General features: G+C 44.6%; 1 protein-coding gene across 1 annotated transcript; it reads right to left on the reverse strand.

Annotated features, from left to right (window-relative positions):
• Positions 1-25,999, reverse strand: LOC146194815 (monocarboxylate transporter 12-like). The gene is made up of 6 exons (XM_084596645.1): positions 25,603-25,999; positions 23,134-23,328; positions 19,198-19,341; positions 13,843-14,173; positions 1,674-2,200; positions 1-170 (listed from the first exon to the last, which is right to left on the reverse strand). Exons 1-6 carry the CDS (start codon positions 25,667-25,669, stop codon positions 1-3), a joined length of 1,434 nt encoding a protein of 477 aa, XP_084452771.1. The 5' UTR covers positions 25,670-25,999.
• Positions 26,000-27,408: the final 1,409 nt, after the last annotated feature.

The raw sequence follows: 27,408 nt of genomic DNA on the forward strand, positions 1-27,408 counted from the left end.
TTAATAAAGTGTGGAGTCTTCGAGATTCTTCCTTTTGCCATTGGAAGTACTGTAAGCTTTTCTTCGGCTGCACAAGTCGTACACTCCAAACAAAACTCCGGCCAGAAGGCACAGGGCTCCTAGCATTCGGTAATAGCCGTCGTAAGAACCTGTTGCGTCCCGAAACTGACCTGCGAGGGCAAGAAAAGAAACATAAAAAAAATCTGCCGCAATATGTCCTTATCAGATTTTGTACCTGATTGGAAAAGTTTAAGGAAACTCAAACTCAAGGTATTACAAAAGAGGTTTCAAATCAACGTTTTCAATTTCTCTCAGTAGAAGAATTATGAAAGCCTTTATTTAAATTCAAGGAATGGCTGTCGGCCTCTGTCAGGGGAATTCGGTTTTTTGTAGGGATTGGTATGCTGCTTCTAGATTCTTCTGTCTCCTCGTTTCTCTCCATGCTGCCGATCTGCGCGTTGTATGTCGACTTCTCTTACACTAATCGCAGCACGGCGCTCTTAATGCCATATTTTACAATGACATGTTGAATTGCGGTGCTTGATAGCATCTGATATGCTAGTGTGGGCTTGTGGTCATGTGGATTAAGCTTAATTTTGCTTCTTCTCAGCCAAAATGATGTGCATTGCACTGTCAGGAATAGTGTACAGCAAACATCGAGCATCTGTGTATCAATGTCTTGTATATGACTTGCGTTGTTATTGAGAGCAGCAGTCAGAAATGCGCTCATCGCGCATACTAGCCCACACGCACGCTTTAGGGCTGCTACAACGAAATCTTGTGAGTTTTACGCGTATCTTCGAAGACAAGTAGAGTCGCATCTAAGTTTATAATATTTTGAACGTTTTGTTACAATGTTTGTCTGTTTTGCTAATGGCGGATTACTTTAAAATGACAGTTTTCCCATACCCCCTACCAGAGAACTGAATCGAGTGAGAGTTTCTTTTCCTCATTCTTATATGACTATATAGGTACTGTCAAAACTCCGAACCAGAGTCTAATGCACGAGAAATTTCAGCCCTGATTTCAAGACCACGAATAAGGGTAACATCAAGATTCAAAACAAACCAAGGCGTTCTGTAATTATTCACAAAGTTGTGAGGCGTTTCGCTTATCGCCTGTCATAAATGTTTACTGTGAGAAATAGTTCCTTCCGCATGAAACGGTGCTACAGAAGAATTTTAGTTTTCAGAAACATGGAATTAATATTGTTCTGATGTAAAAATGCGTAATCGTTATTGACCGCACTAATTCTGAACCCATATCGGTCTGCGGCCTAAGCGCCGGCACTTTGGAAGCCAAAAAGAAGTTACATATTTAACAAGCTTTTGAGGCATGAGAAAGAATTGGAAACATCTTTACAAAATGATAGAGAGCTCTCGCCCTATCGTTTTCTTTGAACGGAGCATGGAACGAATTATGTCATAAATTGTTCAGTTTATTTTTACTATTTAAAATAGAACGCAAGGCAAGCTCAGCCTATAATCAATCCAAGTTCTCGTTCAGTCAATGGAAGGAGCAGGTTGCGTTTCTGAGTGTGGTATTTCGGCTTCCGGGCTACTTTTACAGATGCTCAGAGCATTTCAGTGCAGAATGTAATCAAGCTGCTTTTTCTTGTTTTTTTTTTAATGCTGAATTTACAGAACAACAGGAAGAACTTGTTATTTGCTCACCAATTATCGCCGGGCTCACCAAGGAGACCGGCACCATGACGAGCCCGACTATGCCGGAGCTGGCGGCCGTCCGCTGGACTCCCAGGAACTCCGCAATGAGCACGTATCTGATGCACAAAATATAGCCTTGTGCCACTCCAGTGACGGCTGCCAATGCAAATATCACAGGAAAGCTGGATACATGTGGCATGGCAACCATACACGCAAATATGCACAGGAAACTGATCACGTAGAGAGGACGGCGGCTGAAAGGTAAACAGTCCGCCATCACAGGCACCACAACGCGACCAGCCAGCTGGCCCACCGAAGCGGACGTCACAAGATGCATGGCGCTGCCCAGTGGAATGCCTTTGTCAACGCCATAATCTACGATCGTAGCAGAGTACTCGCCACTCGTATAGTCCCCGATCACAACAGCTGCCAGAAGCACATAGAATGCTGGTGCGCAGAACAGCTCCAGGATGTGATTTAAGGAAGCGCTCTCATGGTGACATGATTCTTCCGTTCCGTGACAGTCCACCGTCACTCTAAGCTTGCAAAAACAAAAAAGAAATGAACGAAGGTACAATTCGCTACAAGGGTACAAAGTCATGCGCACGTATCAAAGTAAATTTCGATCTCCCGTTTCACTTAGAGCTGAATGGAGAAAGTAACAATGTAGCACTGGACAATCGGGATGATATCTATAAGAAGGCTCGGGGGAGAGCATGCTTAAACTGTTTTTAGTCTGAACGGCCATATTTATTGTAATTTAACTCAGCATACCTGAAGGCACACTATCAAACATCAAGCACATTAAACAGTAGCATCAAAAGCGCTCATATCCGAAGTAGACCATTTAAATAATATTTCGTCTAGAATAGCGGGAAAGACCCCATTCTTCAGATTATCCAGAGCATTGACGTCAGTGATAAATAGTACAAGGCTGTGCTTACGTCTGCTTAAGAGCGGAAATGGGGAAAGAAACTTCACATGAATGTTTGCACTAAATGAATCGCCATTTTCATCCCTGCTATCATAATCATTTCCACCCTGCGTTATTATTAATATCAATTAAATGCACCGTAAATTTCATAGCTACTTCCATCATTATCATTATCATTACCTACAGCGTCATTGTGATAGCTACTGCTATCCATGCGATTATCTCTAACTGCAGCAGCATTATCGTTGATATTATCATTATCATAGACACCAAATGTATCGTCGTTGTCATCGCTACTATTATCATCACGGTAGAGACGGAAAATTTCGAGCGCGGCGTAGCGTGGATACAGGCTGATTGTTTTGCAAATAATATGTATAGTTTTCTCCTGCATTTAAACGCATCTAAGATTCTCAGAAAAACGTCAGCCGCGGAGTGTATATATCTTCTTAACTCCAGTCAAAACTACCCCACGCCTGTGTTTTTTTTTCCAGAATGGTGGTGATGTATTTCGATTATTGTCAAAGCCTGACAATAAATAAAAAAAGCCAGACCGGTAGTAGTGGTTAGCACACTCGCCTGGGGATCGAGGAGTGATGGATGGATATCCGGTGAGAGATATTTTTTTTATTCACCGGTCAAACCCAGCAGACACATCCCACGATCGGATACGAATGTCAATACGCGCAGACCTTAAATTGGCGAGCATGCTTATGGCAGCTGTTATTCTGCTTTCGCAGGTCATGTGGAAGGTGATTGATCGATCGCCGGGTTCAGCGACGCCAGGAAACCGCATGAAACGGCCGAGTGAACATGAGCAATCTCAACTCCGACAACTCCTGTGAGAGGGAAGTATGAGGTAGAAATCGAGCCCACAGGGATATTCGGGTCTCGAGTGAGACACGCTAGCCCTAGTCCGCGTGGGCTACCTCGTAATGCTTTATTAAAGCGGGTTTTATTATTGTGTATGACTGTTCTTTCTTTTAATGTGATGGCTTACAATCCTACACGATATATTCAACAACAGAGGTGGGATAAATGGTTAGCGTTTCGAACATGAAGCAAATTGCATGTACCGGAAGGTGATACACAATTAGAGTTGGTAAACCTGAGCGATAGAGTGTTTGGAGATTCTTGATTTGAAGATTCTTGTTCGCGTACACATTTTCCTATTCACATTTCTATCCGTACCATTGGTACACACATATCGGTACAACGTCGTTAACAGCCACGTTATATGCAATGAAACAAGATATTATTACGAAGCGGCAAGCCGATGAAAACAGGAGAACAGAGGACCGAGATGGTTGATGACAGTAAGATGACGTTTAATGAATTGTTGCCGACATGACATAATTGACTCGAAATCCAGAGACGCGAAGGTAATTCTAGCACTAGATCTTACAAAAGCATTTGACAACGTAAAACACCAGGCAATTCTGGCGGGACTACAGGAATTAGGAGTTGGCGAGAGGACATATATTTACGTAATGGATTTCCTGACAAACAGGACGTTGAAACTAAAGTTTCAGGACCTAGAATCCCCCACTGTCCACCTGGGAAGTAAAGGAACTCCGCAAGGCTCGGTGCTCTCCCCCTTCCTTTTTAACGTGGTGATGAGAGGCCTTCCTGCCGCTCTTAAATCATAAAAGACCTGAAGTTCAGCATTTACGCGGACGACGTTAATCTCTGGATGAAAAATGGTAGCGATGGCAGCATAGAGGAACGCCTACAGGCGGCGGCGGACATCATTGCGTCTTACGCGGCCGAAAGGGGTCTTTCGTGCTCTCCGCAAAAATCCGAACTTTTCATATATAATCCAAAATCAATGAGGGGCAAGGGCGACTTTAACGTAGAAATTAAAGTCGACGGCAAAACCGTACCAAGAGTCCAGTAAATCAGAGTACTCGGACTTTTTATTCTAGAGGACGGCTATAACGACGGAACGAGAAAAAAACTCACTACCTACGCGACGCAAGTAACAGGGATATTTAGGAGGATTGCGTTGAAAGGCAGAGCCTCAAAGAGAGAAGCCTCTTGAGACTGATGCAGGCGTACATAATAAGTCGAATATGCTATGCCACACCAGTCCTCAACATCAGGACCAATTAAAAAGATAAGATAGACGCACTCATCAGGCGTTGCGTCAAGAAGGCGCTGGGTCTACTTATCTTCTCTTCTACAGAACGCCTGATAGAAATGGGAGTGCATAATAGCTGGGCTGAACTTGCTGAAGCGGTGAGAATCGCCCAACATGAAAGATTAAGTAGGTCGAGCACAGGTCGAACCATCTTAGAATGGGTGGGTCAAAAAATAGATAGGGGCACAGCCGACAAGGTTGCCCTACCACCACAATGTCGCGAGAACATCATTGTCCGTCCTCTCCCCCGCAACATGCACCCAGAAAACCACAAGGAGAGACGGGAGAAGAGAGCAGAAGCACTGGTTAAAAGTGCAAAAGAATTCAGTGTAAAAGAAGTTGCCTACGTAGACGCTGCAAGCGGCCTATCAGGGGCGGCAGTCGTCGCGGTAGTCGATGGTTGCGGCGCACCAGTCGTCTCCGCCACCATCCGAAACAGGAACATAGACATGGCTGAAGAGGTCGCAATAGCGCTCGCTTGCGTCGGAACGAAGGCTAGGTTGATCTTTAGCGACAGTAAAACTGCTCTCTGTAATATCGGAAAAGGCAGGGTCTCACAAGAAGCCGCCCGAATTCTAAAAGCTGCAACTAAAATCGATCGCAAAATCACCCTAATTTGGGTCCCAGCACACACGTCCGTCCCGGGCAATGAGGCGGCCCGTGATTTAGCCCGATATCTCTACTTCCGGGCAAAAGCGGAGCCGCCCGACTGCCAGGCGATGGACGAACGTTTGCAAACCTATAAAGAAATAATCGAAAATTATAGATTAGGAAGACGTCTGATGCCGCCACCGGATCCTAGCTTAAATAATAAAGAGGCCATAGCCTGGCGGCGATTACAAGCCAGAAATTTCCCGAACCCTGTCTGGTTGTTTCACACCCAGATAGATGAGAGAAAAAACGATAAATGTAAAGCCTGCGAAGCGAGGGGGACCCTCGACCATATAATTTGGGAATGCCCTAAGTCTCCGGACGCTAGGGACAACATTAAAAGCAGAGAAGCCTGGGTAACCCTACTGCGAAGCGACGTCCCCGCTGACCAGCAGAAAGCCGTCCGCCTGGCGGCTGAGGCCGCGAATAACCAATATATATTCGCCAGTCCTTAGTCGCGCAGGTTCCAGCCCCCGTTCCTCAGGCCTGCGTGCCAGGAGCGGGGAGTAGGGGGTCTCCTAAATCGGTGGAAATTAAAGTTTTAATCAATCAATCAATCAATCAATGCCGGGACTTGCACGAGCGCTTCTGTCCGCGCCACTGCCCGCTTCTTTTTTTCTTGACCGTCCGTAATATGACCCGGGGCCACCGAGCGATCTTCCCGATCGTGGATGAGGAAGTTTACCGATGTTGATGAATCCATGGCATGATGATGGGCGTCTCTGGATGCTTGAAGAAGAAGAGGAAGAAGTAATAATAGAACGGCTTGCCGGCACGATTATTCCCGATGAACTTTGGCCCAGGACACTCTCGGACCACACGTTGCCACGACTCGATGGCGGAGGCCAAGGCACGCACCGCATGGCATAGGCAGCGGAGGATGTCTTGAAGTGTAGCGGTGTGTTGGTCGTGGGGTCTTTGGTCCGCACATCTGGTCAGTGGGGTCAGCAATGGTCGTTCGGGTCTCTTCTGGTGTCTTGCGGTTATGTGTGGTGTCTCGGGTCAGTCTCTCCTTCGTCTTGTGGTCGGGGCGGAGGAACGGCAAAGTCTTGCTGGGTCCGGCAGGCTGGGGAACTGCCACGTGATGCTTCCTGACCTTCAGCCGACGGCGCAAGAAGGCGCAGGGCACCGAAGCTTCGGACCAGGATGAGGAAGTGATGATGACGTACCACCTCCAACCAAATGTTACGAAGCGGCAAGCCGATGAAAACATAACAGAAGACAGAGAGATGGTCGATGACAGTGAGATGACGTTTAATAAATTGTTGCCGGGCTTAGTGCGAGTGCTCCTGTCCGAGCCACTGCCCGCTTCTTTTTCCTTGATCGTCCGTAACAATATACGTACAAAGACATTCCTTTATTCCAGCCTTACAAATGTGCCTGCGCGGAATAGGAAGATCGCCTCTAATTCATTATCCCATAATACTGAAGAGCAGTATTCTGGTCCAATCACTCCATTGCGAACGCGAAGACCGAGCTGATAGAGCCCGCGAGCACAGCTATTCTCACGGAGTATTTGTGTACCTACGAAGTGTCAGAGTTGTATCGGAAGCCGCAGTAATAATATACCAGGTGTTCCAGCGAAGATGACCAAGAATAATTAAAACTGAGAGGAGGATGCTTAAGATTGTCTTCAAGAGTTTAATGCGATTGCTGCGCTGTATTTAAACACCAACGCTTTGAAGACGATTGATAAATGCATACGGCTTTGAAACGGGCGCAATTCCCGCCATCTCTTGTGGCAGCTGTGTACGATCGAAGGAATTTTCTAATGAGAGCCGCACATCACAGTTAAGCAAAGCAGAAATGTTGTTTGCTCTTCACTTAACTATAAATTCTGTAATTATCCAATGGCGCATCTAAACATTAGCTGACCGTGATAAGGAAACGCATACATTAAGCCCACCTTTTATCGGACAGAAGTTATAGCTGTCTCTATTTGCACTAGCACAAGTTTGCAATGTCTTCCTGATTTCTAAGCTTATCTATGTATTGCAGGTGTTGCATTGTGCAAGAAACAAAGTACAGTCCATGGATAGAATTTGTGCTGCTTTTGTGTGGCGCTCTCAATGGGAGCCTATGCGTCCAGATTTGTTTCTCCCTCTGGAGGCTGGGGGAGATTGTCTTCAGCACTTGTTTTTTCGTCCGCTTGTTTCAAGGTTTTTCTTTTTTTTCTGTCGATATTTATTGCCTCAGGGCATCAGTAGGATATGAGATCAAGGGTGAATGAATGATTAAATTAATGGAAGAAGGTTGGCTGATTTTATGAAGTCCAGAAGTGAGCGATGATGAGGTCTCTGCGTCTAAGTGACGTATGAGGCAGGATTGGTTGCTGAAAGGCCAGCAATGCTCAGGTGCCGGATTCGTGTTGGTTTGAGCGCTGGGCAGTCCCTTAGCAAGTGGTGGATGTCGGCCTCGACATCTTCGTTTCTACAGAGCGGGCATCCTGGGCAAGGATATAAGTGTTGGAAGTGTGACCACGTCCTAGTGACAGCTGGTGTAAGGGCAACACCGACCCGGATCCTCCTAAGCGCAACCTCCTCTGCACGGGAGAGACCGCTGGGAAGGGATGTCGCACACGGAGGTATAAGGGCACGTGTGCGGCGCTAGAGGTGCTCCTTTCTTGACAAAGGAGGGCAGCGTCATCAACTTCGAGGAGCCATGGGATTGATGCGTCTTGGTTCACGAGGCGGGTTCCTAAATCAGCTTAACTTTGGGAAGGCAGCAGATCCTGTGAGACCCACTCAATGCGTATTGATTGTGGGATGCGCGCCGCAAGCTGATGGATGTCTTGGCAAATTCTAGGGCCGCGGCTGACACGTCGGAGTTGACGTACTGCTTGAAGTGCGTCAGTGCGGATGACAACGTGTGCTGTAGGGAGCATGGTTATGGAAGCCACGGAGCAGAGTGCCTCCTGAACTGCCACAAGCTCAGCGCAGAAAGATGCAAGTGGTTCCGAAAGCTGAAACGTAGTTGTCTGATTCAGGCTAGGTCTCCGTGGACAGTAGATTGACGTTTTCGCTTCACAGCCTTACAGGGTTCCATCCACGTACATTACTATGGAATCTTGAGGCAGTTGAGTATCTTGCCCTTCAAATTTCTGGCGAAGCAACGATGCCGAGTTTGCATACGTTGGTTTGCGGATGTCAGTTGGCTTGTTATCTCCTAACTGTATAAATTCCCAGGGAGGAAGAACTGGCGCAGGTGGCTGAATAATAATGTGTGACGCTGCATACGCCCTCAGTGCTTGCATGGAATGTGACAAAGTGGCCTTGAGTATGCGAACATTACGGCGCTGCTGCACCAGTTCATCGATGGTGTTGAGCTGCGCATTCTCCTGTAACGCTACGACCGGTGTGAGTCGTGGAAGGCATGTTATGGTCCTCATAGCTTCTCGATTTACGGCTTCAAGGCGATCCCATTGTGCTCTTGCAAGATGCTGGAACTGGGCCTGATAAACAATACGTGGCTGCAGAACCGCCCTCACTAATTGGTTGACCATATAGCGGAGCAGCGATGTTGCAGAGTTATCATTGGGCGTTGTGGTACACTGGGAAGAGGCAGAAAATGGCCCTGTTGCGTGGGGTGAAGGCCGCTGTGTTGGGCAATTACTAGATTGGGCGGTTACTTCTGCAGCTCGCCGACGTCGGGCAAGCATTTTGCGGTGTTGTCGGAGCTTAGAGATCTCTGCTAAAAGACGATTGATTTGTTCATCCACTACAGCCGTATCGTCGTCTGGTTGATCAGTACGCTGCTGTATCGGCTGTTGTCGACGGCGTTTCTTGAGCACCGTATAGTTAGACTTTGGCTTAGCTGGAGGTGCGTTCGAAGTGGGCTCAGGAAGCTCTGGCCACTCGACATCATCCCACTGGAGAGCTGCAAAGCGATTGGATGTCTGCATATTGGCAAACGCTTAGCGTTCCGAAGACAAGCCTTTTGCGTTGCCTTTTGCTTTGTCGGACAACTTGGAGATGTTATCTCGTGGTCGTTCGATTCGCAGAGGCCGCATCGGTACGTAACTTTCCCTTCAGACGCACCTTCATCGGTTTTTTCTTTTTTGAAACAGCAAAACATCGCTTCCTCCTATCTGTGTTTAATAGACGATTAAGTGCCCATTTGCCTAATTTGTTTGCTCCCACTGGTCATGGGAGTGAGGGTCCTTTGGGGGGTTTTCTTAAGGAAGTTGCCGAAACATTCCGTTTCATTCCTGTATAGTTTTTCTTGGAATACCTTACAGTCTATCCAGAAGACAGATGACAAAAGTTCTTATTGAGACATTATTTCTTGTACCGATGTATTGGCAGCCTTACCTCCCCTTTCTAGACAATAGCGTATTAAAGCGGGTTCAACGAATGTATATACATTCCTCCGCAAAGACTTTCTTTTTTAAACTTCATACATCAACCTTACCTGTCAAAATGTGGCTTCGTGCAAAAGAGACTTTTGTGCCATGGTCATTAGACTTTCGCTTGTGTCAACAGCCAGAAACTGTAGATCATTTCTTTGTGTATTGCCGTAATGCAGTGTTTTCTTGGGACATTCTTCGACCAACTCTCAAAAGGGGCATTGATATTACGCCCTATACTGTAGCATTTTTGCTGATAATGGAAACTTCTGAGTCTCCATGTGACCTTTTTGTGCTCATAGAACTTTTTAGCCTGTGGAAGAGCCGCATGACAGATCGCCACGCAAAGCTACCACGTTCATAGAGATCTAAGTTCAGAGAAGAATGTGCTATGGTGCGGGGCCTACATGCTGCACACTATCGACTTCCTGCCGTGTTACACTTACTTGATGCATGTATATGTTTCCCGCAATTTTGATGTGTGGTCAGAGTGAGAGCTCGATTCTGGTGTAACTGTATTGACATGTTGCGGATGCACCTGGTTAAATTGCTCGAAGTACTTCCACGCAATAAAGAAAAAAATAATGTTGTTATGCAGCGGAGTGGTTGCGGGTCGCCTCGTAGTGCGATAGAATCATTTTCGAATCTACGGATTTTCGCAAAACTTTTGTTGTTTTTTTATTTCATTCTGATTTTAGCGTTACACCTACAACGGTGACACTGTATTTACTGCGGCATGGTGCCCTTAAAGCTGTCGCGTAAAAATGCGCTAATTGAGCAATTGAATTTACTTTATGAGCATTTCAATAGCAGTGGTGGCTGACATAATAAAAAAGGTGAGTCATACTGTTTACCTAGCCCATTACTTGACTTTTGATAGCTCACATTTACCTTTTATACCCCACATAATTTAATGAATCTGTAAAATTGCAGGCAGCTGTTCGTAATTACCATGTAAACGTTTGACGTTTTCAGAAATGGACGGAAAAAATTAGCTGTGGTTTAGCTCGTAGCTAAACCTGGAGTTAAGCGACAGCTATTTCCGTGGCTATGCTCAGGTATCGACTTGAAAGTAAAGACATGGTTTTAGCACCATAGTAGTTTACTCTATTAGTTCAGCTTCATGCCATAGAGGCACTTGTGACCATTAAGGTGCGATGCGACGAAAGGCTCAATCTCGCGGTGGTCCAAAGTTGGTAGTGAAAACAGAAAGAGGTGCCCTCCCCTACGCACCTCTTTCTGTTTTCACTCCCACCTTCGCAATGACGGAACACCGTAAGCTACTAGCTAACATATAAAGCTCCGCTTTAACCGAGCCGTATCAACGTGCCTACTTGGCCTAGGGATTAAGTGAATGAAATGTTCTTGGCAGGTTGATTGCGGTATTACACTACCATATGAAAGGAGAGGTCTAAGTTGGCAGCTCCCGCCAAACGTAATGTCAGGAAGCCCTACGTGTCATTAGTTCTCGGCCACGTCAGCTGCCAGCTACCGCCTCACACGACGTATTTTAGAGCGCAGCCCTTTAATTCCCGTTAAATTTCATTTTACGTCGTCTTCGGCGTTGCCCTTCGTAACCAGCTCCGCAGCTGGGGCAGCGCGCGCCCCTTCCCCGCTCCCGTATTTACCTCGTCCTCTGTGGCAGCGACCGCATGTGTTCTCATATTGCGGCTCGCGCTTCTTCGATCGACCTTCGCCACTGCGTGTCCACCACCCCCTCTCTTTCTGCGTGGCGGAGACGGTGTGTTCGAACCCGATGCGATGTCAGTTGTTGTTGTTGTTGTGGCTGTAGGAAGAAGGAAAAGAAAATGCACGGGCCTGCTACTGGCTCTGTAGCTGAGCCACCTCCGCTGCCTCGTGCAGATAGAGGAGAATATAGAGAGGAAAGAAAAGCAAGAGGGAAAGACAGACGCGCGCCGCAACAACAGCCGTCGTCCACCACCAGCGGTGGCGTGTGCAATGACGGCCTACAACAGATAAAAATTCGGTGCCAGGCCAGCCCCCGCCGCAAGCATCGGTGACCCACCTGCTCCAGCCCCATCAGGGCAGAGCGATGTCAGCGCACGGTAAAGATCCCCAGGTGGTCGAAATTCCTCCGCAGCCCTCCACTATATAGATCCCCAGGTGGTCGAAATTCCTCCGCAGCCCTCCACTATGGCTCTTCTTTCTCTCATTCAACTTTCACTCCAACCTTCCTCCCTTCCCTTACGGCGCGGTTGAGGCGTCTACAGAAAACAAGTGAGAGTGTTACCGCGCCTTTCCCTTCTTATAAATCAATCAATCAATCATTTCGAACCCGACCTCGGCGGCTGCGTTTCGATGGAGGCGAAACGAAGAGGCGTCCGTGTTGTTGTTGTTGTTGTGGCTGTAGGAAGAAGGAAAAAAAAAATGCACGGGCCTGCTACTGGCTCTGTAGCTGAGCCACCTCCGCTGCCTGATGCGGACAGAAGAGAAAATAAAAAAAGGAAAAAGAAGAGGAAGAGAAGGACGCACGCCGCAACAACAGCCGTCGTCCACCACCGAAATGGTGGCGGGTGCAATGACGGCGTCCGTGTGCTGTGCGATGTCAGTGCACTTTAAAGATCCCTAGGTGGTCGAAATTACTCCGAAGTGCTTCACTACGGTTCCTATTTCTCCCTTTCCACTTTCACTCCCACCTTCCTCCCTTCCCTTACGGCGTGGTTGAGGTGTCCACAGAAAACATGAGACAGCTACCGTGCTTTTCCCTTCCTAAAATCAATCAATCATCCGAGTTCGGTTGCCGAAGCACCGGCTCGCTATCAGCGGATCACGGTGCGTGCATCCAAGCCGAAACGCAGAGCCACGTTGTCTTGACTCGCTAGCGTCGTCAGCGGCATCAGTCAGTAGCTGTTATCTCTTCGTCGCGCAACGTTCCTTATGGCTCAACGCGCTGCCTCCAGCAACCTCCTGATAACTTAATTGCTTTCATTTCTCCGACCACAAAGCTTGCTTCATGACAGTCAAAAACTGTTAGTGGAATGTTTCTTGAAGGAATATGTGTGAAAAAAGTCTGTAATTGTACATACATGTTTTGCTCAAAATATTTGCCACAATCTGTTGAAAAGGTAACACAGCTAATGAGTTGTGCTCACATTTTGCATTAGGAAGTAACGTAATTGTCGGCCAACTTTTTATTCTTTTTTCTTCGCTCTTCGGACAGGCACAGGCAGGCACCGGACAAGCAAGTACAGGCACGGCGAAATGGCGGGAATGTGGCCAATGCAGCTCCCACTACAAAAGGAATCCCCGTCGGGGCGCGAAAGGCATCACTAACACGGGGGGCTCACAAAAGAAGGCAAAGCTATGTTGGCATCTTCCCTGACTGTAACAGGCTGTACTCATATTAAATAACATTGCCGTAGACAAAGCTCTTCGAAAAAGGGGACACTTGTTTCAAGAAGTCAAGTGCACGCGCCAGAACCGGTTCAAATATAAAACGTTAGTAGAATTGAATATCTTTATTATCTCAATAATCGCAAGCGTAGAACCGTAGCCGTTGAGGTAATTGATTTATATAGCATAGTAGAACGCAAATTCCATGAGTTGTTTGTATGAATGGTTTAATAAATTATTGAATTAATGGGTCAGCGTTAGTCCCTGGCGATGCTCTCTTTTAACGCACTCGTCCCCTTACTAATTTAAATGTCAGTTCCAGGTACGTATTGTTAATACCTGGATCGGTTTAGTTTGTGGAGTTTAACGTTCGGCAGCGGCTATAGCTATAAGAGATGCCGTTAGGAAGACTCTGGAAATTTCGACTATCAGAGGCTCTATAACGTGCGATGACATAGCACAGCACACGGGCGCTTTGCTTTTCACCTCCATCGATAACCTGGCCCCCGCGGCCGGCATTCGATTTCGCATCCTTGGGTACAGTAGTCGAGTGTCCTAAATAATGCACCACAACTGCGGGGCGTCATTACTAACTAGCACAGTAGTCGAGCGCTCTAACTGCTGCCCCACCACGGTGGGGCGTCGCCACGATCTGAACAAAGCTATATTCGCAGGTGGGAACAGGCAATCTGTCTTCTTTTCAACCGCAACACGCTACTTCAAGTATTAAAAGTGTATAATGAATATTTCTCACCTTTTCGAGCCTGTCAGAGCATTATAACAAGTTGGCTTGATACCTCCATTCTGCAGGCAGTCAGGTTTTCTTCGTTGCCCCCATAATCTTATCGGAGCAGGGTTCCTGGCCAACAGGACGAACACTGTGGAGTTCATGAGAATCCCTCCGTACACAAGGAGCGCTCCATCAAGAGAGTAAGTATCCACGAGTTTACTAAGCACGAACTGGCTGACGACCGCCGATATGCCATAGGCGATGAAGATGAACGACGTGGCCACAGATCTGTATTTGTCGAAGTGGAGCAAAGTGTAGATTGCGGACGAAGTTAAGAAGATTCCGTGTCCCAAACCTAGGATGGCATGGGAGGAATTCGTTGAAATGCGTCAGTACGCTATATATGCAACTCTATTTTTAAACTACATTTTTTGCACACATAAGGAGACGCGAAGCCGTTGCCATTATGCTTAACGGTGCTTCGTTGTGTATGTACCGCCTTTGCCAAAAGTAACCAGGCTGCGTGTTCCGCTTCTCCGGCGGCTGGCAGAAAATTTGCAATACTTCTGAAGCTGTAAATATACGCAATGTAAAGGCGACCTCCTGTGCTCACTTCTTAACAAGTTTTGATCCTCTGGGAAATAATATTTCCTTTAGAATACAAGCGAGAAGTGAAACATGCAGCCTGGTTATTTTTTCCGAAGACAGTACGTGTGCTCAAACGTTTCGTGCGGTATTTCATTTGGCATATGTTTCGCCGCATTAACGATGAAGTTATCATCTACGCCGAGGAAAAAACAACTATAACGAGGTGAAGAAAAATGACATGTAAAAACAACATGGGGCTAGGAGAAGTAGGTTTCCACAAGACTCCTAATCCATGACTGAATGACAAAATAATGAATTTGTTCGTATAGTTAGAGGTACACCGAAGCAAAATATTAAACTAAACACTACGGAAAGAATATTTTTTGGGAACACCACCAATATTTTCAATGCGCAGAAGGACGGCGTCCGGACTACGTACATCGAGAATAAATATCTCGACACTACTCTCATATTTCAAGCGCCCACGAAACATGGATTGCGATGACGTTTTATTATCACGTTTTGCAGTGTGGCCATTCGGAAAAGCCGCAGATACGCGAGAGAGTGTCCCTGCTTTAACACCAGCAGAACGCTGCCTTCTCCGCTTCGCTATGCCTGACACCGAAGCGAAAGGAAAAGGCCCAGTGCTGTTATGGTTGTAACGCATGCACGGTAGATTTTAGGCTAGTGAGTGCAACAGAAATTACATGAAGTTATCGATCTCAGTCACAGATGGTAGAACAAACTACTCCTCTCAAGTACACTTGTACATGGTTGGCAATGACACTTATGCGTCGCCTTCTCAGCATTGTGTGCAGTAATTGAGCGTACTCGATGCTGTCTATTTTCGTTCTCTAAGGACGCACGAACCGATAACTTTTAGCTTTGCTGACATTATCTATTGTTTGAATATTTTGAGAGCACCGTGAATCTACACAGCAGAAATTCAAAAGCCTGAGCTATGCTGGAACACACGGTGCATCACGTTTGCTCTCATTATCATTGTCAGCTAAATTCGCAGTCATTATATTTGCTAATGATATCATTGCCATTATTACAAATTTCATCGTCATTGTTATTGTGCTACTGTCATCCTCACTCTCAACAAGGAGAATTGTGATTTGTTTTTAACGATCCTGGCGTGGCGAAAGAAGTTTAAAGTGCTCGGCTGGAGATCCAAGGGTTGGAGGTTCTGTTCCCTATGGAAACAGGATTTGTTTACTTTATTTAACTATCAACCTCACGCTAATCAAGGAGAATTATAATATTCGTTCCACGATTCCGGGCTTTTCGTAGCTGGTTAATGTTCTGGGGCTGAATTTGAGGAATGGAGGTTACATTCCTGGTGGAGACCGGATAATTATTTCACTGATGACGTTAATTTTGGTTTCAGAGAAGGATGTCTTTTGATTGAGAGCTATAGTTTGACCGGACGAACGAATGAACGAACGCCGATAGTGTTAGCCATTAAGGGATTTCGCCTTAATAGGTTGAAAATGTTCGTAGTATTTTTGCATTTTACATAGCTTTGTCTGTAGATGACGTTCTGTTGACAACGCCTCGAAGGACCACCGACAGAAAATGCGTTATTCAACCAAGAAACACATCCGACAGTGGTTGATCTTCATTCAAGGAGAAATTCGACCGAGGCGGCCACTCGAATAAAGGACCATATCTAGCACTTTCCTGCTGTCGAGTCCCATCACGAACTTGGCCTAAGCAGTCAACTGTCGTCGGCATGGTTTTCATTTGCTAGAATGACTGATTCTAAAGACGACATACCGCTAGTAGCCTTAATGCTTGCCCATTGATAAGTTCAGAATCACGGTCGAACACAAAAGGATGAACGCAAAAGCTGGGGTGTGCTGACTTCCCAACGATCTATGGAAAGCAAAGAGACGCTTCTTAAATGCCGACTAGGCATGACATGTCACCAGAAAAAACTACAGTAAACGCACAGGACGGAAATCTTCATGTGAAAACACCGTCCATAAATCCGCAAGTCGAACGTTTCTTATGAGCACGGTGAGAATTCAACACTGATGAAGGCCTGGTTAGCCAGAACCAGTGGCAGTAGGCAATTAGAAAATAGTGAAAACGCGACGAGTACAGCGGCGTAATTCGAAAGCGTGGAAAGCAGGTGCTTCTCTCCACACCTGGCATGCAGCCTTTCGGAAAGCCTACTTCAGACGTTCATGGCCAAATGCAAGAAGGGCAACAAGGAAGCGTTAGCGTCCACCTTGTAGACGATGGGGAAGCTTATGATGGTATTATTGCACCATGATCAGTTTTCCCACAGCTTAAATACGGTGGTGAAGGGAAGAAACATTAACGTTGTATTTTGTGCAGTCTTTCAACCTTGCTATGCTTTGCTGGCTAGCCCAAGAAAAAACCGTTCACAAGAAAACAAGAAGACTTGGCTTGGTTTCTTTTGTGGGAGTTAACGTCCCAAAGCGACTCAGTCTATGCGAGACGCCGTATAGTGGAGGACTCAGGAAATTTCGACCACCTGGGGTTCTTTAAAGTGCACTGACACGAGCGCCTTGTTTTTTGCCGCCATTGAAAAGTTGCCGCCGAGGCCGAGGTCCGATCCAGCACCTTTGGGAACAGTAGTCGAGCGCCGTAACCACTGCGCCACCCCAGCGGGCGCAGTGGTTACTACACAAAGATCCCTACACGGAATGTAAGTACAACTAGTAATATTTATGAGCCAGATTGAAGTGCGTGCGTAAATTGTCCAATCTAGCAGCTTTCTTGATGACAGGTTGCTAAACAGCGCGCCTTTCTTAGAAACAAGGCCGGCGGCCATTTGGAGTACGCCTAGAAGACATGCAAAATGGGAGCCACTGTGCATCCGTTAGCGAGGCAGAGGATGTACTGGGACAGAAATGGAAACAGTAATCATTGAGGTTCTGCTGACGAAAAACACGGTGACCAGCGTGTCAGCATCGTTTTATTTTGCTCAGTAACAAGGAATGCGGTTTCCTAGAACGATGGAAATTTTGCCACAGCTTTTATTAAGTGGCATTCCCCACGTGTAATTAATTTTTTGCTAGTTTTAGTTCGAACTGCCCGTATTCGTTTTCGGGTTTGCGTAATTTCGACTCAGATTTTGGTCAGTGTTTTTATCCCTGGTAATAATATTGGTGTTTAGCTAACGTTAACATTTTTATTATGAAATATCAACTGGCTCTTGTTAACTTGTATTTCTGACTCAATTTTAGATCTCGGACCCTGCTTTAGCTCCCAGATTTTAATTTTTCTCATTTTGATCCTTTTTTCTCTTATGTTCTTGTTATGGCTCTGGCTCTCCTCATCTTCCACTTGATATCTCGGCGTGCACGCGCCAACGTTTAATTATTTGTTTGCACAAGGATTTTCTTACCTCGATTTTGTCGCTATTTTCTTTTTCATCACACAGACCCTAGTTATATTTAAAGAGCTGTTCAATGCTCTGAATAAAATATTGGTATTCTGGCTAGCGCTTGCAATGCCAGCTTTCATGTTGGGCGCCTTCGTTTTTGCGCAGCTTTCCGTAATATGTGACCAGAACAACAAGCCGAAACTACAATTCAAATAAAGCTGAACTTAAGGAAGTGATACGGTAGTTTAAGCCCTGCCAAACGTTAACTATTGCAAGATAATTCATTGAAACATCCATTGCACTTTTTTACCAGTATGCCGAAAAAACCCGTAATATACATGGATTGGACGTGTGAAGGCTAAGACGTCAGTTAAACGGTAAGTGGTAAGCCTGCAGATTACAGGAAGGTACAAATTTCGCACCTACAAAAATTTAAAAATTTCGTTTCTGCTACGAGTGATGTATTTTTTACGTGAAATTTAGGCTACAGTACACTTTGAGAAATTCATTCTCGTTAACAAAACAAACTACGAGAACCTATTTGGTATAGGGTAAAACACTGTTTTACCGCTGCTAGTAAGTATTGGTAGTTAAGGAATATTGGTCCCTCTGGCAGCATGCCTAAGGTGAGTCAGAAGTGGTTCCAAATATGATGACTGAATGGTATAGAACTTTTAAGTGTAGTGGGGTAAAGCTCATTGCTATTGTCACTCATTGAGGAATAAAATTACTTCATTTATTTTGCGCCGTGTTCACAGATTTCGTCTTATTCTTTTTTCTTGCATGGTTGTCTCGCCTAATTCAATCAGCGGTCGTTGTAATTTCGCAGAAAGTGCGTCCATATTATTTTAACTACAGAAATTTTACGCAGACTTTTCTAAGACTAAAGGCGTATGTGTATGCGTGTATGTTGAGGCCATGAAGCTGTCGCAGAGAACTTACCGGCTAGTTCATATGTTCTCGTCTAAACAAGCACACTGACATTCCGCAGACTGCCATTTTATGGAAGAGCTAAAGATATTAATTGACTGCGGATGTAATAAATAATACGTTTAGTTTTACTAAACTGCGTCTGTTTTATCGTCTTTTGTCAAATTCAGTATTCAATTCATTGGAACATTTCTTCCGGTTGCTGGAAATCCCAGCCACTACAGCTCAATGCATTGCATAAACTCTACAGAGTTCTGCAACAAGAAAATTGGATTTCTGGCATGAGAAAAGTTTCTGATTGTTATTTATATTACTGTGTTTTATAATTTAACTATCTAGAAATCATCACTATTTCGTTGTGAAATGTCGTGAAGAGCTTAACTATTGTTGATTGAAGTCCTATTGCTTGAGAGACCCTGAAAATTCAGTTTAGCAATGGTGATGTCAGCTAGTGTCGGAAATTTTACAAATTGGGTCTGGGTAAGATGGATGCTTACCATGCATGACGCCGAAAGTCATGGTCATCGAAAGCATGTCCTGCGCAAACGCCGAGAAAACAAATGCTGTAGATGTGAGAATGGTACTGAGAAGGACGATGTAGTAAGTCTTTATCCGCCGTTGAAGAGCGTAGACGGCCAACCCTGCATTGAAAAGTGCAGAAAAATGTCCACGTAAAATAAATACTGCGGACGTGAGTTGGGTGCTTCAAGGATGCTTAACTATAGTGTTCTTCTCACAAGCTAGTTAATGACTCGGGATACGCGGTAACATGACAGTATAAAAAAAGCAATCGTTATTGCTTTATGCAGACATAGTACTGCGTAACACGAATATTATATAAGTGGTTCCATTACATTTTCCAAGTTCGCGCACTACACCATTCGTTGAATCATAGCATCTTCTAGTACATGCGCAGTACTCTGCAAGGCCGGTGGGACGAAGGTGCGTTATCCCAAAGCAGGGCGGATGCCAGCTGCTAGCGCGAGAGCATTTCACACCCCCGCCAAGTGCCATGGCCAATGCGGTCGTTCAGATCTCATGCCCGTGGTATTCACTAGACATGCTAGAATGACGCTGTATATATTGCCGTATAGCGAAAAATAAGACCTCGGGTTCTGTACTACACGCGTACAGCCAGAATATCAAATAATAAGTTACATGAAAACAAAAAAAAAACTCAGGCTGAACCTCACAGTTTCTTTCCCAAGAGATATTGATGTTGGAATTGTGAAAGTCGGCGTCTTCGCTGTAGCGAGTGATAACTCTCAGTCAAGCATCTGCAAAGGGACAGTTCGCAGGTGACATAGCCGGGCCCTGATCGCTCCGCGGTTGCGAGATACCGCGCGATAATGTGACATTGTCGAATTGTCCGTGGCTGACACATCTCATTTCAGATGGTATGGTTTTCAGAATAGTACCCTTCGGCAACCTTGGGTCGCATTTCTAACGCGCTGCTCATAACCCACGTCGGCACATTCGGAGGGTAATGCAAAACGGCCCTTTGTATATCTGCAGAGTATACTTTCGTACATCGCGGTTACTGATGAATGTAAACTCATGAGCACGTATGACATAATATGGGAAACAAATTAAAAAGCAGCAAATTACATGCACTCCATCATGGTCACCATTTCGGCTAATTTGTGCGGATCTAAAATATGGTACCATCGAAAGACACAGAAACACAAGAAAAGAAATACACGGGCCAGTGTTGTCCCATGCACTTCCCTTCTTTTGTTTCTTTGTATTTCGCTGGTTTAATATGTTTCATTTACATGTGCTCTCGAGACCATCTGGAACCCTAGCCGCAGCATAGAGATCTTGATGCAGTCGAGTCACGCTACTGAACACAGAAATAACACACCACTATATTTTAATTTAAAAACATGTTTGCTAGTGAGATGCATAGATGTTTACGTTTTGTGTCATGCAGTGACTTTTTCATGCTATTGTAGAGGTTTCTTGACGATAGAACATATTCGCAAGTGTAATGAGAGGGCGCAGAAATAAACTCCCACGTCAATACCTAGGCAACAAAAAAGTATTTGCCTCGGCTATAATCTTAGTAGGCAGACAAGCATTAGGGCACCGAGGATTATAAAAGAGAGACGGAAACTTAAGAGAAAATTTTCATAACTTTTGATTGACCAAAACAGTCCGCTGTAAAGAAAATAATAAAATCTAAGTAATGATGGATGTCGGGCAGGCGTACACAATGTCGGTAGCGCTACTCACCCCGAGGTCAGGGGGCCATTCAGATACAAAAATAGATAAAATATAATTAGAATAAGAAATATATAAATCTGCGATTCGCAAATGGCACAGTCGTAATATGTTATTCATGGAATGAACAGTAAATTTTTATCAATTACCTGAACTGAAAAAACCGAATGCTGTCTAAAGTCATTATGGAGGAACATAATAATAGCGAACAGCATCCAAGTTTGTCAGCAGGTTACGCACGCAGCATCAACTGGCAGTGTCAATAGAACATGTCTCCTTTGGGTATGAATAATGACCGCATGTTGTGTGAGTAATGACCGCATGACCGCAGGAAAGAGAAACAGGAATATGAGAATGAGGTGCTGAGTATTTCGCAACTACTCTCTGATCATTAATGACGGCGTGCCTGAATCTCACAAGAAAATGGTACGTCTACGCGGCCTGTCACCGGTAGAAACTTTGGCACAGAAAAGCATTTGATTGCAAAAGTGTGACAAGATGAGAACAACACAGCAATGACAGGAGGACAGGAAGCCAGCAGAGGGAGTCAGGGAATAAACGCAATATAATTATAATTTAGCAGAAATAAAAACAAATAAAGGGCACGTGATGCAAAGGTTATATAACTGATGGTCGCTTAGGATAACTATTCCTAGAGCCAACAAGTAATGCTAAGGATGGCCGATTGAAATTTTGGAGAATGAAATTAGAATGATTGCGCCAGCATGGTTGATGCTGTCAGCACAAGACCGGGTTTACTGGAGGGATATTAGTGATGCCCTTGTCCTACTCTGGCGGTGCCAATCTGATGATGATGACGATTATAGGAGCTGGATGTGTCACAGACACAAAGGCAATGAGTGATAACACAGAATAGCCCTTCAGATAAGATTTGCCCGGCTGACGTTCTGTATCATTCAATGACATCGCAAAATACACGGCTGTCTTGTTTTCCAAACAAACCGATAGCGGTAGGGTTGAAAGTTGGGCGAGTTGAATCTGGTTCATTTTGAAGGTAGGGCAAAGAACGAGGACGAGGTGTTGTGTCCTTTTACTCTTTGTCCTCGTTTTTCGGGCGACCTTCAAAATTAAATCGATAGTGCACATGTCCTCAATCTTACAGGTTGAGTGCAGCAGCCTGAATATCTGCACGAATATGAATTTTTCTTCTTACTACTGATCATAGCAAATGAACTGTCCTTAGACGGTCTAAAACATTACTTACAAAAGAGAATCTTAGACACCTGCGTATGAGTGAACATCTAGCGACTGGAATCTCCATTCCGGACCTCTTGCCAGCATTGAAGAAATCCAACAACTTAAAATCACGTTTTCTGATACTTTACCCACAGAATGAACCTGCGTCTTGGCCGTTCTCAGATTTTATGTTTTAATTACTACCCTAGCTATGTGATGCTTCAGGTGGGTAGGAAAAACGACATAGGTGGTGCAGTGGTAAGACGCCCGACTACTGTGCCGGAGTTCCCGGGTTCGAACCCGACCTCGGCGGCTGCGTTTCGATGGAGGCGAAACGAAGTGGCGTCCGTGTGCTGTGCGATGTCAGCGCACGTTAAAGATCCCCAGGTGGTCGAAATTACTCCGTAGCCCTTCACTACGGCTCCTCTTTCTCTCTTTCCACTTTCATTCCCACCTTCCTCCCTTCCCTTACGGCGCGGTTCGGGTGTCCACAGAGCAAGTGTGACAGTTACTGCGCCTTTCCCTTCCTGTGAACCAATTTAATTTAAATTAAAACAGATAATTCTGCAAAAATTTCTTTTTGCATTCATCGAAAGCCTACTCACGATGTTAAAAATTTTATTTCTTTATTAACGACGATTAATAATACGTTACGGTCAATTAGTTCAGCAAACAAAGAAAGTTGTTCGCACCTATAAAAGAAAATGCAAATTAATGCTCTTGGCACTCCCGGCTGTCCACAGATGGCGAAAGATCATTCACGCATTTAGAGTCACCTTTACCTATGTGATATATTTCTTCCAAATCCAACCTTAATAAATTCATCGTTTGGAGTGTTTTCTTGTGTTTTGGCTGCTCTTTCACGCAAACTTGGGCAATGAAATCGTCTTGCCGGCCTTCGTGTTTATAAAAACAAAAAGCATAACAAGACAATTCCCTATTACTCAGCATCCCAATACAGAAACACACAATATAAAAATCACTCCCAGTGCACTGATATTTGTCAGCCTAACCTGAAAGATGGCTGAGCATTATGCCGACGCTCTTCGGCCACGATGCATCTTCCCTCGTAACTCCGAGCTTTTCTACGAAGAGCACAAATAACAGGCCGAACCATGACCAAGGCATGGTTATCAGGAAAGCAGCAGCGGCCATCGCCCCAGGCACAATCCAGCACGTGTCCATTGGGATCGCTTTTTCCCTCCGTACTGCGTTCGGAGGAATTGAATAATTAGTGAATAGAAAAAAAAAGAACTAATTAGTCGTTGTTTATGGAGATATTTTGTTTGGATGTTGCCGCCAATTTAAGTCTCATCTGGAATGAAAAAATTTAATCCGTCTAGAGGGCAAGTTCAATGCTTCTATATTAATTTAATGACACTATATTTGTTTTATGTTTAACTTCTCATTCAAGATGCTACGAAATTGTCGACGGAAGTCATGTTTTCCCAAATATGTACGCTAACAAACGCAGTTAAAAAAATAGTTTGATGTAAGGTAGCTCAGCTCAAGTATTTCAGATCCATTCGTGGAGAATTCGTGCAACTCTGCACCTGGCCATTTTTTGCAGTGTGTGGGATATAAGCAGTTGAATCTGTCGAATGCATGTGATGGTTGAAGACATGTACAGGTGCGGACATAAGTACACGGAGCACGCTTTTCCGGTTAAATTAAAATCACGCTTTCTACACTGCAGTTAACAAAACAATATTTATCCAAGTAAAAGGCCACTGGTGTATACTAAAGGTTCACACATACCATGACTGCCAGTTTCAATTATGCAACGTGGGAAAAATTTTGGAAGCAAATAGCGTGCTCCGTTTACTTTTATCCGCAGGTCACATAATGATTTTACGGAATGTTGCCCTTACGCAGGATAGCTGCTGATGGAATTTATAATAACGTTAAACCCATGGAACTTTGTATGTACCCACCTTCGATAACAAGAAGAAAAACCACACTTTAAGTCAGACCATCACGCTACACACATCATTCATGCTACACACATAATTGATAGTACGGCAGAAACCTTATGAGCGATTCCAAAGAGGTACATACAGCTTGAGCGGTGGTGTTGACGCAATCATTTGTGCTATTTGTTGGAGGACGGTGGACTCGATTAAGGTCGATTGCTCCACCGCAGCTGTCCTCCCCCGTATGCCCGACGCTTGTGCTAACTTGTGATAGAGAAGACCGCATATGTGGCTTCTGGAAGTTCTTGTGTATCCCTATTCAAGGAAACTGCACGCCAATTTGTCTTGATTTGAGTCCTCCGCAACTTTATTAGTTTTATTTGAATTATGCTTCTGCTTCAAACTCTCACGTGATATCAAGCAGTTGTGACGTCAAGGGCAGTCGACCAACCCGTGAGATTTCCGACACGTTTGGCGCCTGTTGCTGTGATGCCAGGTTATGGCGGTGGGGTATCGGTGTGTCAGTGTTACGGGCTGTAGTATATATATGTTGGCGCCCAGACTGAAAAACGATACACTCAGTATAGCACTGCGTTGAAAATATTCAACCCTACCTATCGCCAATATATTACCAATACATTCCATTACTGAGCCAAGGTTCGTGCTGCCTGATTAATATGTCGGCCACTGCCAGGTCATAGGGTTGTTACAGCATGTGACCACATCACATGACTGAGCTTGCAAGCCTTGTCGGCTCTACCTTCGCCATTATTATTGGCGGAAGAGATTGGAATTCACCCTTCCAGTGCCCTGCATACTGAGTTAGCCACGGTGCCTCCAGACGACGCAGGCAGATCCCTATGGCTTCGCTAAAGCGGGGATTTTTACTCCAGTTGGATGATCTTTCATGTAACATGGTAGCTTGCGGTTTGTTGCTAACGAGTATGTGCGAGTTAACAGAGGCACAAATTAAATTATCACTAATATGGGAGCAGCATGTGGAAGTCTGCGAACGCGTATCCGTGAGGGTAGCCGGCGGATGAAAGCAATCGTTGTGACGTCATACCATTAAATGTGAGGACTAGTTTCCTCCCCCTGCCATATTTTTCACTTTGGGAGAAACCTTCCAAAAATTTTATTAGAGTAAAATATCTTCTGCACCTGTCATAGGTAATTCACTTTCTACTCATACAAACATACCAGTACATGAAAGACCATTCATGGTAATAATGAACGACGCAGTTTGTATGAAAGATGTTAGATGATAGTTGAAGCTTATCCTGTACATTACCCAGAACACTTCAAGACTATTCTTGATGCAGGCGCCACACTAACAGAAAATGGCGCATAGAATTATTTATTAAAAAGAAGCAAGAAACTTTTGCACGTTAAACGAGTGAAAACTGCGAGTGGCAATTTTCCACGACGTTTTTGTGTTCTGGTCTAACGTCCGCTTCTTTAACATTTCAGTTAAAATTGGTCAAGTATAGCCAATCCTCCTTGTTTTTTTCTTGCGATAAAATAATGAAAACACCATGCAAATTCTTCTTTGGATATTGGATTGCCTACCTGATCGGAGTGATGGTTCGTGAGACGAAAGTGCTGGTACCCATTTTGATTCAGCATCGCCCGGCATTTCAGAGAGTGGTTTGTCCAAGTGCGCTGACTCGCCAGTGTTGGATAAGATTGGCGTTGATGAGTGCCCGTTCTGCGTCTAAAGACTCTAAAGTAAAACACAGTTGCCCTTAAAAATTGCTTATAAAACTATTGCTGTGCGGAAAAACGAGAACACGAAGAAACACGCACAATGGGGCGAATGCTGCCGTTTCTTCCTGTCCTCATTTCCTCGTGCTGCAAAGACTCTACAAGATTAATTAATCACAAATGACACAAGCATCGGTTTTGTTTCGTTAGCAATATGTTTGATGCAAAACATAATAGCTTTCGTTTTGTTAATAAAAAACATCCAATATCTTGTATTCTAGTAATTGAAGAAGCCCTCCTAAACAGCAACCATTGATTATCGAAAAAGAATTTTGACTCACACGAAACTTCGGAAGTTATATAGGCCTTGCGAAATCAGGGTGTAGGTGAGCGGTATTATGAAAGTATTGGAAGATATCTAGAGTGTCTGCACAGCAACCACAGTTCTGCGTAAAGAAAGTAATAAAATCCGCATAAGTAAAAGTGTTAGGCAAGAAGACACAACTTCCCCAGTACTATTCACTGCTTGCTTTGAAGAGTATTGAGAGACTTGAAATCGGTGCAGTTAGATATAAAGGTTGATGGAGAACAGCAATGTAATCTGCGATTTGCTGATGTCATTGGCATGCTAAGTAACCCAGGGGAAGAACTGTAAAGAATGACTGTTGGTCTACCCAAGAAAAGCAGAAAGATAGCGAAACACTGGAAGGGGTAGGTGAATATGTCTACTTGGGACAGGTAGTAATCGCAAATCCGGAATATGAAAGGAAATTAACAAGGAGAATAAGGTTTGTAGGTATGCATTTTGCACGTACTCGCAGGTTATGACTAGCCGATCACCAGTATCGCTCAAGAGGAAAGTATATAACAGTTGCAGCTGACATTTCCCCGCCTATAGGGCTTAATGGTGGATGCTAACCAAAAGCAGGCTGCTCTAGCTGAAGACATCGCAGAGCTATGGAAGGGATAGGGTAGGTGTAGCGCTACCAGATAGGAAGCATGCAGATTGGACCAGAGAAATAGCTCGAGTTAATGACATTCTAGTGGAAATCAAGAAAACATGGGCATGGGTGGGCATGTAGTGCGTAGAAAGAATAGCCGATGGCCGCTAGGGGTAACAAATTGGATTCCAGGGCGAGGAAAGTGTAGTAGGGGGCGGTAAGAAGGTACCGGGTGGATGAGGTTAGGAAGTTCGCAGAGGTCAAGTGTATGCAGCTAGTATAGGAACAGGTTAATTAAAGTAGTAGGGGATAGGCTTTCATCCTTGAACGGGTATTGTGCAGCGAATGATGATGATGACTTTATAGGCGATCACGGTTATCTAAATCGGATATATACAGTTTGTCCAAGGTAAATTTAGCCAAGGGTTAAAATTAACAATATAGATAGGACAAAAAATCACTTGTATACTGCTAATAGTCGTCTGGCGCATTGCACATAATTTTTTTTTTGTTTTTCCAATGGCTAATTAAAAATTGTTTTATCATTATACAAGATTTCCTTTAAACAATAAATAGGATTTGCAACGATAGACAACACCTTTTGAAACCCCCATTCCGTTTATTTGCGATAAAAAAAAAAAAAAAAAAAACCTCACGTGTATCGTTTTTCCAAGCACTAAAAAAAGGACGCAAAATAATAAAAAAAAATCACGTGAATAACGCATTCATG

The sequence above is a fragment of the Amblyomma maculatum genome, chromosome 3, assembly GCF_055883805.1.
Source record: "Amblyomma maculatum isolate TAMU_Amacu chromosome 3, ASM5588380v1, whole genome shotgun sequence".
Taxonomy (NCBI): domain Eukaryota; kingdom Metazoa; phylum Arthropoda; class Arachnida; order Ixodida; family Ixodidae; genus Amblyomma; species Amblyomma maculatum.

What these genes read in the sequence shown, in the direction of transcription:
- LOC146194815 (XM_084596645.1), bottom strand. Translation starts at nt 25,669, where the DNA reads ATGCCGGGCGATGCTGAATCAAAATGGGTACCAGCACTTTCGTCTCAC. An exon ending in CGAACCATCACTCCGATCAG is followed by an intron (nt 23,329 to 25,602) that starts GTAGGCAATCCA and finishes CTCCGAACGCAG; the next exon opens with TACGGAGGGAAAAAGCGATC. An exon ending in GACTTTCGGCGTCATGCATG is followed by an intron (nt 14,174 to 19,197) that starts GTAAGCATCCAT and finishes ATGCCATCCTAG; the next exon opens with GTTTGGGACACGGAATCTTC.